The 14,052-nt window shown below is 48.5% G+C and overlaps 1 protein-coding gene across 10 annotated transcripts in view; it reads right to left on the bottom strand.

The window, feature by feature from the left end:
- Positions 1-14,052, bottom strand: part of spega (striated muscle enriched protein kinase a) — a 705,926-nt gene that overhangs the window by 540,076 nt on the left and 151,798 nt on the right. For all 10 annotated transcript variants that reach the window (XM_073046262.1, XM_073046259.1, XM_073046255.1 and 7 more), the window contains 2 exons: positions 10,687-11,948; positions 7,957-8,100 (listed from right to left, as the gene is read on the bottom strand). In XM_073046262.1, coding sequence (XP_072902363.1) covers positions 7,957-8,100; positions 10,687-11,875 — 1,333 coding nt within the window. In that variant the 5' untranslated portion in view covers positions 11,876-11,948. The remainder of the gene's footprint in view (positions 1-7,956; positions 8,101-10,686; positions 11,949-14,052) is intronic.

The following is a 14,052-nucleotide window of genomic DNA, read 5'->3' as shown; positions in this document are numbered from 1 at the left end:
GAGTGGACATGGAGAGGATGTTTCCTATAGCAGGGGAGTCTAGGACCAGAGGACACAGATAGAGTGGACATGGAGAGGATGTTTAGTATAGTAGGGGAGTCTAGGACCAGAGAACACAGACAGAGTGGAGATGGAGAGGATGTTTCCTATATTGGGGGTGTCTAGGACCAGAGGACACAGATAGAGTGGAGATGGAGAGGATGTTTCCAATAGTAGGGGAGTCTAGGACCAGAGAACACAGACAGAGTGGAGATGGAGAGGATGTTTCCTATATTGGGGGTGTCTAGGACCAGAGGACACAGATAGAGTGGAGATGGAGAGGATGTTTCCAATAGTAGGGGAGTCTAGGACCAGAGAACACAGACAGAGTGGAGATGGAGAGGAAGTTGCCTATAGTGGGAAGTCTAGGACCAGAGAACACAGATAGAGTGGAGATGGAGAGGATGTTTCCTGTAGTGGGGGAGTCCAGGACCAGAGGGCACAGATAGAGCGGATGTGGGGAGGATGTTTCCTATAGTGGGGGGGGGGGGGGGTGTAGGACCTGAGGACAGAGACATAGTGGACATGGAGAGGATGTTTCCTATGGTGGGGGAGTCTAGGACCAGAAAGCACAGATAGAGTGGATATGGAGAGGATGTTTCCTATAGTGGGGGAGTCCAGAACCAGAGGGCACAAATAGAGTGGATGTGGGGAGGATTTTTCCTATAGTGGGGGGGGGGGGTGTAGGACCAGAGGACACAGATAGAGTGGACATGGAGAGGATGTTTCCTATGGTGAGAAGTCTAGGACCAAAGGGCAGAGATAGAGTGGACATGGAGAGGATGTTTCCTATGGTGGGGGAGTCTAGGACCAAAGGACACAGATACAGTGGACATGGAGAGGATGTTTCCTATGGTGCGGGTGTCTAGGACCAGAGAGCACAGATAGAGTGGATATTGAGAGGATGTTTCCTATAGTGGGAGGTCTAGGACCAGAGAACTCAGATAGACTGGACATGGAGAGGATGTTTCCTATAGTGGGGCAGTCTAGGACCAGAGGACACAGATAGAGTGGAGAATTAGAGGATGTTTCCTATAGTGGGGGAGTCCAGGACCAGAGGGCACAGCTAGAATGGACATGGCAAGCATGTTTCCTACAGTGGGGCAGTCTAGGACCAGAGGACACAGATAGAGTGGACATGTAGAGGATGTTTCCTATAGCAGGGGAGTCTAGGACCAGAGGACACAGATAGAGTGGACATGGAGAGGATGTTTCCTATAGTAGGGGAGTCTAGGACCAGAGAACACAGACAGAGTGGAGATGGAGAGGATGTTTCCTATAGTGGGAAGTCTAGGCCCAGAGAACACATATAGAGTGGACATGGAGAGGATGTTTCCTATAGTGGGGCAGTCTAGGACCAGAGGACACAGATAGAGTGGAGATGAAGAGGATGTTTCCTATATTGGGGGAGTCTAGGACCAGAGGACACAGATAGAGTGGAGATGGAGAGGATGTTGCCTATAGTGGGAAGTCTAGGACCAGAGAACACAGATAGAGTGGAGATGGAGAGGATGTTTCCTATAGTGGGGGAGTCCAGGACCAGAGGGCACAGATAGAGCGGATGTGGGGAGGATGTTTCCTATAGTGGGGGGGGGGGGGGTGTAGGACCTGAGGACAGAGACATAGTGGACATGGAGAGGATGTTTCCTATGGTGGGGGAGTTTAGGACCAGAGGGCACAGACAGAGTGGATGTGGAGAGGATGTTCCCTACAGTGGGGGAGTTTAGGACCAGAGGACACAGATAGAGTGGATGTGGAGAGGATGTTCCCTACAGTGGGGGAGTTTAGGACCAGAGGGCACAGATAGAGTGGATGTGGAGAGGATGTTCCCTACAGTGGGGGAGTTTAGGACCAGAGGGCACAGATAGAGTGGATGTGGAGAGGATGTTCCCTACAGTGGGGGAGTCTAGGACCAGAAAGCACAGATAGAGTGGATATGGAGAGGATGTTTCCTATAGTGGGGGAGTCCAGAACCAGAGGGCACAAATAGAGTGGATGTGGGGAGGATTTTTCCTATAGTGGGGGGGGGGGGGTGTAGGACCAGAGGACACAGATAGAGTGGAGATGGAGAGGATTTTTCCTATAGTGGGGGAGTCCAGGACCAGAGGGCACAAATAGAGCGGATGTGGGGAGGATGTTTCCTATAGTGGGGGGGGCTGTAGGACAAGAGGACACAGATAGAGTGGACATGGAGAGGATGTTTCCTATAGTGGGGGGGGGGGGTCTAGGACCAGAGGGCACAGACAGAGTGGACATGGAGAGGATCTTTCCTATAGTGCGGGGAGTTCTAGGTCCAGAGGGCACAGATAGAGTGGACATGGAGAGGATGTTTCCTATAGTGAGAAGTCTAGGACCAAAGCGCAGAGATAGAGTGGACATGGAGAGGATGTTTCCTATAGTGCGGGAGCCTGGGACCAGAGGGCTCAGATAGACTGGACGTGGTGAGGATGTTTCTTATAGTGGGAAGTCAATGACCAGAGGGCACAGATAGATTGGACATGGCAAGCATGTTTCCTACCGTGGGGGAGTCTAGGACCAGAGGACACAGATAGAGTGGACATGGAGTGGATGTTTCCTATAGCAGGGGAGTCTAGGACCAGAGGGCTCAGATAGAGTGGACATGTAGAGGATGTTTCCTATAGTAGGGGTAGTCTAGGACCAGAGAACACAGATAGAGTGGAGATGGAGAGGATGTTTCCTATAGTGGGGGAGTCTAGGACCAGAGAACACAGACAGAGTGGAGATGGAGAGGATGTTTCCTATTGTGGGAAGTCCAGGACCAGAGAACACAGAGTGGAGATGGTGAGGATGTTTCCTATTGTGGGAAGTCCAGGACCAGAGAACACAGATAGAGTGGAGATGGAGAGGATGTTTCCTATAGTGGGGGAGTCCAGGACCAGAGGGCACAAATAGAGCGGATGTGGGGAGGATGTTTCCGATAGTGGGGGGGGTGTAGGACCAGAGGACACAGATATAGTGGACATGGAGAGGATGTTTCCTATAGTAGGGCAGTCTAGGACCAGAGAACACAGACAGAGTGGAGATGGAGAGGATGTTTCCTATAGTGGGAAGTCTAGGCCCAGAGAACACAGATAGAGTGGACATGGAGAGGATGTTTCCTATAGTGGGACAGTCTATGACCAGAGGACACAGATAGAGTGGAGATGGAGAGGATGTTTCCTATATTGGGGGAGTCTAGGACCAGAGGACACAGATAGAGTGGAGATGGAGATGATGTTTCCAATAGTAGGGGAGTCTAGGACCAGAGAACACAGACAGAGTGGAGATGGAGAGGATGTTGCCTATAGTGGGAAGTCTAGGACCAGAGAACACAGATAGAGTGGACATGGAGAGGATGTTTCCTATGGTGGGGGAGTCTAGGACCAGAGAGCACAGATAGAGTGGATATGGAGAGGATGTTTCCTATAGTGGGGGGGGGGGGGGGGTGGGGGTCTAGGACCAGAGGGCACAGATAGAGTGGACATGGAGAGGATGTTTCCTATAGTGAGAAGTCTAGGACCAAAGGACACAGAGTGGACATGGATAGGATGTTTCCTATAGTGGGGCAGTCTAGGACCAGAGGACACAGATAGGAATGGAGATTGGGAGGATGTTTCCAATAGTAGGGGGGTCTAGGACCAGAGAACACAGACATAGTGGAAGTGGAGAGGATGTTTCCTATATTGGGAAGTCTAGGACCAGAGAACACAGATAGAGTGGAGATGGAGAGGATGTTTCCTATAGTGGGGGAGTCCAGGACCAGAGGGCACAGATAGAGCGGATGTGGGGAGGATGTTTCCTATAGTGGGGGGGGGGTATAGGACCAGAGGACACTGATAGAGTGGACATGAAGAGGATGTTTCCTATGGTCGGGGAGTCTAGGACCAGAGATCACAGATAGAGTGGAGATGGAGAGGATGTTTCCTGTCGTGGAGGGGTCTAGGACCAGAGGACACAGATAGTGTGGATGTGGAGAGGATGTTTCCTATAGTGGGGGAGTCTAGGACCAGAGGGCACAGATAGAGTGGATGTGGAGAGAATGTTTCCTATAATGCGGGGGTCCAGGACCAGAGGACACAGATAGAGTGGACATGGAGAGGATGTTTCCTCTAGTGGGGGGGTCTAGTACAAGAGGACACCGATAAAGTGGATGTGGAGAGGATGTTTCCTATAGTGGGCAGTCTAGGACCAGAGGGCACAACCTCAGATTAGAAATGACATTCATTTAGAACAGAGAAGTAGAGAACTGGAAAAAGCTGCAGAAAGTTATAATTCAGCCAGCTCCATCATGGTCGTTAGTCTTCCCAGCATCAAAGACACTTTTAAAAGGTGATCCCTCAAGAAAGCAACATTCATCATTAAGGACCCCTGTCACCCCGGACATGCTGTGTTCTTATTGCTACCATCAGAGAGGAAGTACAGGAGCCTGAAGACATTTCACAAACAGCTTCTTCCCCTCCACCATCAAATACCTAAATGGACAACGAACCACCCATGAACATTACATCATTATTTTTGTTCTCTCTTTGCACTACATATTTAATTTGTATTTACATTTCTTATTGTAATATAGTATTTTTAAGTATTGACTCTACTGCTGCTGCTGCAAAACAACAAATTTCATGACATACGTCAGTGATATTAAACCTGATTCTGAATTTGCTTTATCAGAGGGTGGTGAATCTGTGAAATTCATTACCACAGATGGCAGTGGAGGTCAAGTCATTTAAAGTGGAAGTTGATAGGTTCTTGGTTAGTAAGGGCATCAAAGGTTATGGGCAGAAGGCAGGAGAATGGGGTTGAAAGGGATAATAAACCAGGGACTTCAGAGAATTCGGAAGAAGGCTGAAAAGCAGGACTTCAAGGGTGGTTATCTCTGGTTTGCTTCCAGTTCCTCGTGCTGGAGAGGGCAGGAACAGGGAGATAATGGATCTGAATGTGTGGCTGAGGAACTGGTGCAGGAAGCAAGGATTTACATTCTTGGACCACTGGGATCTGTTTTTGGGTAGGGATGAATTGTACAAAAGGGACGGGTTGCACCTTAATAGGCGGGGGACCAGCATTCTGGCAGACAGGTTTGCCACTGCAACACGGATGTGTTTAAACTAATTAGTGGGGGGGAGGGGATGAACTGGAAATATAAGGATGGGGTTAAAGGGAAAGTGAAAATAAGAAAAGTTAAAAAGGACAACAGAATCAATGGAGTAGAAAGCTCAAGAAGAGATTATACAGTATGGCCAAGTGAAATAGGAATTGATATGAAAGGAGAGGGGAGTAACGAATTAAAAGTATTATATATGAATGCACCAAGTATAAGGAATAAAGTAGATGAGCTTGAGGCTCAGTTGGAAATTGACAAGTACGATGTTGTGGGAATAACTGAGACATGGCTTCAAGCGGACAGGGCCTGGGAAATGAATATTCAAGGATATACATCTTATCGAAAGGACAGACTGACTGGCAGAGAGGGTGGGGTGGCTCTGTTGGTGAGGAATGATATTCAGTCCCTTGCGAGGGGGGACATAGAATCAGGGGATGTAGAGTCATAATGGATAGAACTGAGAAATTCTAAGGGTAGAAAGACCCTAATGGGAGTTATCTACAGGTCCCCAAACAGCAGTCTGGATGTAGGGTGTAAGCTGAATGAAGAGTTAAAATTGGCATGTCGCAAAGGTAATGATACAGTTGTCATGGGGGATTTCAACATGCAGGTAGACTAGGAGAATCAGAATGGTACTGGACCCCAAGAAAGGGAGTTTGTGGAGTGCCTCTGAGATGGATTCTTAGAACAGCTTGTACTGGAGCCTACCAGGGAGAAGGTAATTCTAGATTTAGTGTTGTGCAATGAACCGGATTTGATCAGGGACCTCGAGGTAAAGGAACCATTAGGAGGTAGTGACCATAATATGATATGTTTTAACCTACAACTTGAAAAGGAGAAGGGAAAATCGGATGTGTCAGTATTACAGTTGAACAAAGGGAACTATGGAGCTATGAGGGAGGAGCTGGCCAAAGTTCAATGGAACAATACCCTAGCATGAAAGACAGTGGAACAAAAATGGCAGGTATTTCTGGGAATAATGCAGAAGGTGCAGGATCGGTTCATTCCAAAGAGGAAGAAAGATCCTAAGGGAAGTAAGGGCAGTATAAAAATAAAAGAGAAGAAGTATAACATAGCAAAGATGAGGACTGGGAAGCTTTTAAAGAGCAACAGAAGATAACAAAAAAGGCAATACGCCAAGAAAAAATGAGGTACGAAGGTAAATTAGCCAAGAATATAAAGGAGGATAGTAAAATCTTCTTTAGGTTTGTGAATAGCAAAAAAATAGTTAAAAAAATTGAGCCCTTGAAGACAGAAACGGGTGAATTTATTATGGGGAACAAGGAAATGGCAGATGAGTTGAACAGGCACTTTGGATCTGTCTTCACTAGGGAAGACACAAACAATCTCCCATATGTAATAGTGGATGAAGTGTACCTGGACTTCCAGAAAGCCTTTGATAAAGTCCCACATAGGAGATTAGTGGGCAAAATTAGGGCAGAGTACTGACATGGATTGAAAATTGGCTGGCTGACAGGAAACAAAGAGTAGTGATTAACGGGTCCCTTTCGGAATGGCAGGCTGTGACCAGTGGGGTACCGCAAGGTTTGGTGCTGGGACCGCAGCTGTTTACAATATACATTAATGATTTAGATGAAGGGATTAAAAGTAACATTAGCAAATTTGCTGATGACACAAAGCTGGGTGGCAGTGTTAAATGTCAGGAGGATGTTATGAGAATGCAGGGTGACTTGGACAGGTTGGGTGAATAGGTAAATGTATGGCAGATGCAGTTTAATGTGGATAAATGTGAGGTTATACACTTTGGTGGCAAGAACAGGAAGGCAGATTATTATCTAAATGGAGTCAAGTTAGGAAAAGGAGAAGTACAATGAGATCTAGGTGTTCTTGTACATCAGTCAATGAAAGTAAGCATGCAGGTACAGCAGGCAGTGAAGAAAGCTAATGGCATGCTGGCTTTTATAACAAGAGGAATTGAGTATAGGAGTAAAGAGGTCCTTCTGCAGCTGTACAGGGCCCTGGTGTGACCACACCTGGAGTATCGTGTACAGTTTTGGTCTCTAAATTTGAGGAAGGACATTCTTGCTATTGAGGGAGTGCAGCATAGGTTCACAAGGTTAATTCCCGGAATGGCGGGACTGTCATATGTTGAAAGATTGGAGCGACTGGGTTTGTATACACTGGAATTTAGAAGGATGAGAGGGGATCTGATTGAAACATAAGATTATTAAGGGATTGGACACACTGGAGGCAGGAAGCATGTTCCCGCTGATGGGTGAGTCCAGAACTAGAGGCCACAGTTTAAGAATAAGGGGTAGGCCATTTAGAACAGAGATGCGGAAAAACTTTTTCACCCAGAGAGTGGTAGATATGTGGAATGCTCTGCCCCAGAAGGCAGTGGAGGCCAAGTCTCTGGATGCATTCAAGAAAGGGTTAGATAGAGCTCTTATAGATAGCGGGGTCAAGGGATATGGGGAGAGGGCAGGAACGGGGTACTGATTGTGTATGATCAGCCATGATCACAGTGAATGGCTGTGCTGGCTAGAAGGGCCGAATGGCCTACTCCTGCACCTACTGTCTATTGTCTATTATTGTCTAAACCAGCCATGATGGAATGGCAGAGCAAAATTGATGAAGCAAATGGCCTAACAATTTTACTTCTCTGTCTGAATGATCAAAAGACCCTAAATAGTCTTACAACAGTGGGGTAGAAGCTGTTCTGGAGCCTGGCTCTTACATGCTTTCTGCGTTTTGTATCTTCTGCCCAGTGGGGGGGGGGGGGGGGTGGAGAGAAGAGAGAATACCTGGGGTGGAAAACACTTTGTAGGAGAGTGTGGCTGATTGTATTGCTGTACCTTCAGGCAAGGGGGTTCCAGTGATGATACATTTCAAGAGGACAGCAGATCCCACTGTGACCACTGCGTCAGTGATGCTGATTTCAAACACTGGTGGCTCCAAGGGATCCTCACCAGCCGAGACATAGGAGTCGTCTGAGGATTCTGTCGGAGACAAAGTCTGTGTTACAGCAGAATCTTACGCTGGGATCTCACTGCAAATATAGAATACAGAACAGCACCACGGATAACCAAGTCCTTCAGCCATGACATAATTAGCAATCCAATGCCCAACTCAGCTAACCCTGCTGCTGTCTGTGACCTTATGGGTTTCCTCTGGGTGCTCTGCTTTCCTCCCACATTCTAAAGCCATCCGAGTTAGAGTTAACGAGTTGTGGTGCCAGAAGCATGGCGACACTCGTGGGCTGCCCAGCACATCCTTGCTGATTTAATTTGACACAAACGTCACTTTTCGCTGCATGTTTTGATGTATCAATGTACATGTCACAAATAAAGATAATCTGTTAATCCCTAACACAAGAGATTCTGCAGATGCTGGAAATCTTGAGCAACATACACAAAATGCTGGAAGAACTCTGCAAGTCATGCAGCATCTGTGGAGGGGAATAATGAAGGGTCTTGGCCTGAAATATCGACTGTTTATTCTTCTCTATAGATTTGTTGAGCTGCTCCTGCATTTTGTGTGAATTGGAATACTCCCTTCTGTCCCTATCCCTCTATTCTTAGGCACATTCAGCTGCCTAAGAGTCTGTTAAACCCCTAGCTACTTCCAGCAGTACATTCCAAGCATGGAGTCACAGAGCACAAGCACACTCTTCATTGAACCCACATTCACCACTTCCGCTGACCGCTTGTCTCACACTTGCACCAGCCTCCAAGTGAAGAAGCTCCCCCTTCTTTATTTTCCTGCCTGCACCTTCTCTGTAACTGTGACAGTATATTCTGCAATCACCTTTGTATTATGCCCCCTCATATTAACCATTTCTGCCACTGGAAAAAGTCTCTGGCTTGTCCACTCTGTGTATGCCTCTTATCATCTCGTACACCTCTATCAACCTCAAGTAACCTCTCATTCTCTTTCTCTGTAAAGAGAAAAGCTCTAGATGTCTCAACCTATTCTCATTAGACACACTCTCTAGTCCAGGCCTCATCCTGGTAAATCTCCACTGTACCATCTCTAAAGTTTCAAAATCCTTCCTGTAATGAGACAACTAGAAGTGAACATAAATTCCAAAGGCGGTCTAACCAGAGACTAATAGAGCTGCAATATTACCTCATGACTCTTGAACTTAACCCCCTTTCCCCCCACCCCACTGCCCTCTGACTAATGAAGACCAACACACATACACTTTCTTAACAACTGTGCAGCAACTTTGAGAGATCTATAGATGTGGACCCCAAGGTCCCTCTTTTCCTCCACACTGCCAAGAATCCTGCCATCTGCCAACCTTTGGTTCTGTAACCATTAACACTCTGTCCAACAAGATCCTGAAGAAGGGGCTCAGCCTGAAACATCGACTGTTTATCCCTCTCCATAGATGCTGCCTGGCCTGCTGAGTTCCTCCAGCATCCTCTGCGTGTGTTGCTCTATATTCTCACTCTGTTTCCCTCTTAACTATCTCAGTGTGCTTATGTATGGAATGATCAAACCAAACAAAAACACTTTATTGCAGCTCAGTAACTGGAACAATAACAAACCAATTATCCCCCTCTCACCTTAAAAGCATTCCCTCCAGTATTAGATAATTCAGCTCACTAGTGAGCAATGGCTGGTAGGAGAAAAACTAAGTTGTGGGGGGTATCTAACCATTAAAATTGATTAGACAAGGGCAGCTCCAACAATGGGTAGGACACTCGGGAGGCCCGTGGAAGAGAGGGAGCTAGGAATACAGGCCCATTATTCTTTCAGGGTGGCGCTGCAGGTAGATAGAGCCCTAAAGAGAGCTTCTGGCACATTGACATCCATAAATCATTGTACTGAGTACAGGAATTGGGATATTGTGTTGAAGTTGAATAAGACGTTGGTGAGGCAAAATTTGGAGTATTGTGTGCAGTTCTGGTCACAGAAAAGATGTCAATAAGATTGAAAGAGTGCAGAGAAAATTTACCAGGACTTGAGGATCTGAGTTATAAGCAAAGGGTGAGTAGGTTAAGATTTTATTCCCTGGAGTGTAGGATAATGTGGGGAGATTTGATAGAGGTATACAAAATTATGAGGGATATAGATAGGGTAAATGCAAGCAGGCTTTTTCCACTGAGGTTGGGTGACAGTACCACTAGAGGTCATGGGTGAAGGGTGAAAGGTGAATCTTAAAGGGGAGCCTGAGAGAGCTTCTTCGCTCAGAGGGTGGAGCATGTGTGGAAGGAGCTGCCAGCAGAAGTGGTGGCTCCATTGCAGCATTTAAGAGAAATTTGAATAAGTAAATGGATGGGGCGAGGAGTAGGGAGGGTTAAGGTCTGGTTGCAGGTTGATGGGCCTAGGCAGAATAACAGATCAGCACAGACTAGATGGGCCAAAGAGCCTGTTTTGGAGCTGTAATGCTCTGTGGTCTAACATAAATTCCTGACTCTTGAACTCAATGCCTTGACTAACAAAGGCATACATGGCACAAGACTTCTTTACCACCCTCTTTGTCCGTGTAGCCATTTTCAGGGAGCTGTAGAATTGACCCCAAGATCCCCCGACACATAAGGGAAAAGGCTTATAGCTCCAAGAGTTCACTCTCTTACCCAGTTCTGGAGACACAGGGCGAGATTTCTTGGATTTCCCTCTGGATGATTTGCGGGTCGACTTCTCCTCTCCCACGCTCTCTTTATCAGGATTTTCCTTCTCCCGGATGGCCCTGGGGATGGTCCGAGGGCTCATACCACCAGTCTCACCAGCGGGGCTAAGAGGCGTGAGGCCGAGTCTTAGAGAACTCTCTGGCGGAGCCGCACCCAGACTGGCTCCCTCTAGCCTAGGTGGCCCAGCATTGGCCAGGAACGAGGTCTCTCCAGAGATGGGAGGCGAGGGTCCCCTTAGGCTTGGACCAGAGCCCCCGCCCACCCCTGGCTTGGCGGCGATAGGTGAACGAGTGTCGGAGATTGGGGTTATCTTCCTGACCTTCTCCGTGGCAAGAGGAGGCCGGGCCAGGATGGGCGTTGGACGGAATTCTGCCAGACGTGGAAGATCCAAGGGACTAGCAGACACCAGCCGTGGCTCGAGTAGGGTGGGAGGAGGAGAGGGGCTGGGGGTCGTCAGCCTCTCGAGGCTCCTGCGTGGGGTTTCTGCTTTCAGGCCGGAGACTGCTTTGCGTGACGACAGCTCTCGGTTGATGGCCCTCTCGAGGAGGGGTGACCTCAGGGCGGGCCTGGACGGGGAGCCCGCCGCTGCCCTCTTGATGCGGTTCAGTTCCTCGGCAATCTTGGCCTCCAGATCCCGGGCCCTGGGTTCGTCGAAGGAGGCTGCCTTGCGGCGGAAGAGGGAACGCCTTTGCTCTGCCCCAACCCCCTCCGCCTGCAGCAGGTCAGACAGGGAGGTCTGGCGCCGGGCCCCCAGCCCGCCACCACCACGGGAGTCCGCCTGGTCGAAGGAGCGGGACTTCCTGAATCCTGGCCAGGCCTGCCCGTCAGCCAGCTCCAGGCTCCGCCGGCGTTCCGGGAAGAACTCTAGGCCCCTCGCCCGCTCCAGCACCCTGGAGCCCGAGCGGGAGTGGGCGGGAGAGGGGCCGCCGCTGCTCTCCCCAGCCTCGCCCTCCACCTTTGGCTTCTTGGCCTTGTCCTGGAACTCCGCCGGGACCGTGTCGCTGAACTCAGTCGGTGTGCTGAGCCTGCGTCGCGGGGTCAGAGGGCTGGCTGACGGGAGCCTGGCATTGGCTGGGCGCCCCTTCAGGCTGGCAAGAGGGGGGCCTCCAGGCTGGGCTCCTTGTGTCTGGGCCATTGGGTTCCGACTGAGGCCTGTGTCCAGGGGGCCCTCGAGGTGGCTCCTGACCAGTGAATCCTCACAGAGTTCCCTGCAAGGAAAAGGAACGAAGGCTTGTTTACACCGCTGTAGTTTGAGCCGAGGGATTTTGCCCAGTCTCCACTGATGTGCCACCTGAGGTCAATTAGAGGAAAACAGGTTTATAATGTACTGACACCTTTCATAGTAATGATCTGAATTAAGGATCTGATGTCACTGTGGCCAAGTCTGCAGAGGGATAGGTAGGGAGTCTGCAAAAGGACTTAGATTAGGAGAATGTGTAAAGAAGTGGCAAATGGAATATTGCATGGAGAAGTGTATGATCTTTGGTAGAAGGAATGAAAATGTAAACTACTTTCTAAATGGGAAGAGAATTCAGAAACCTGGAGGTGCAAAGGGACTTAAAGTCTTGATCAGGATTCCGTAAGGGTTAACTTGCAGGTTGAGTCAGTGGTAAGGAAGGCAAACGGTGGTCAGCATTCACTTTGAGAGGACTAGAATATAAAAGCAAGGATGTAACACTGAGGCTTTATAAGGCATTTATCATCTGGAATATTCTGAACACATTTGGACCCTATATGTAAGGGAAGAAGTGGAGATTGATTCAGAGGAGGTTGACAAAAATTATTCCAAGGACGAAAGGGTTAATAAGAGCCCATGGTATTACAGGAAGGATGGCTAGAAGATTTGCTGGCAGGAGGCAAAGAGAGGGAATAAAGGGGGCCTCTTCTGATTGGATGCCAGTGTTCGAGGGGGAGAGGGGGAGGGATCAGAGCTTGTTTGCTGCAATTGTTTGGGTTGTTCTGGTGAACACGTTATGTTGGCTTCAAAATGTGTGGTGACGCTTGGGCTGCCCTCAGCGTATCGTTGGGTTGTTAATGCGAATGACGCATTCCACTGTATGTTTCCACGTAGATGTGAAGAATAAATGAACCTGACTCTGGTTAGAACCACACCACGATATCAGCTCTGGGACTGCCCCTCGACTCGGTCTCAGCCCGCCAGGGACCACGAGTGTAGGCGCGGCCGTTGGTGGCACATCGGCGAAGAGGGAACACGCCGAGCGAGGCGCCATGTTAGTGAGGTCAGGTAGGTGAGGTCACCGGGGTCAAGTTAGCGGGGTCAGGTAGGTGAGGTCACCGGCATCGGGTTAGCGAAATCGCCGAGCACAGGTTAAGTGGGGTGGGGTCAGTCATGCAGGAGCTGGGTTTGGAAGGCCAGTGATGTTCAGCACATTGAGGAAATAAAGACAAAAAGCCACTGGAGCAAAGGAAGATTAACCACCAAATCGCTCAACTACCTCCCCTGGGGACAGTGTGGCTTCTCCTTCAGCCTGTCCGCCGTTTGTCCTAGAGTAATACAGAACGGAAACCGGCTCTGCAGCCCATAATGTCTGTGCCGAACAAAACACCAAATTAAACTAAATCTCTTCTGCCTACACGATCCACGTCTCTGCAGATTTGTGTCTCTAACAGCCTCTTAAACACTTCTATCATATCTGCTTCCATCACACTCGACAGCCACCACTCTCTATTCTACTCTCGAATAGCTCAAGAGTTTTCTCTGCTTTTCTAAAGTAGACATATATATCTCCAGTCCCGGCAAAGTTGTAGTTGAAAGCGGTTTGCTATTCACCAACGCGGTTCAGTATACAAGGAGCCCGCGTAAAAAGACAGTACTCCTCGGCGTTCAAACATTGGTCAAAAATCCTTCGACTTCTAACGAATGAATGAATATACAAGCGATTATATAATGGCTGGGCTGATGACGAAAGCTAATTGCTTAACAACGCGATAATGAGTGATCAACAACAGCTGTGAACTTACAAGTGGTGAGACTAGTAATTAGAGATAAACAAACCATATCAGGGAAGACATAACATTGAGAATGTGAGGAAGGCAGTCTCTCACTAGCTGGAGCAGGATCACTGGTTACCCTCTCTCATAATCCTTACCGCCTATCTTCTCTCATAATCCTCACTGCACACCATTTCTATACCTCAATCCTATGAATCTCTATTAGGTCTCCCCTCAGCATCTGCCACTCTGAGAAAATGGCGCAGTAGTGTAGCGGTTAGCATAATGCTATTCCAGCACCAGAGGCCTGGGTTCAATTCCACTGCTGCCTGTAAGGAGTTTGTATGTTCTCCCTGTGGG

This window comes from Hemitrygon akajei, chromosome 5 (genome assembly GCF_048418815.1).
Source record: "Hemitrygon akajei chromosome 5, sHemAka1.3, whole genome shotgun sequence".
In the NCBI taxonomy this organism is placed as follows: domain Eukaryota; kingdom Metazoa; phylum Chordata; class Chondrichthyes; order Myliobatiformes; family Dasyatidae; genus Hemitrygon; species Hemitrygon akajei.
This window is presented reverse-complemented; position numbering and strand designations above follow the sequence as displayed.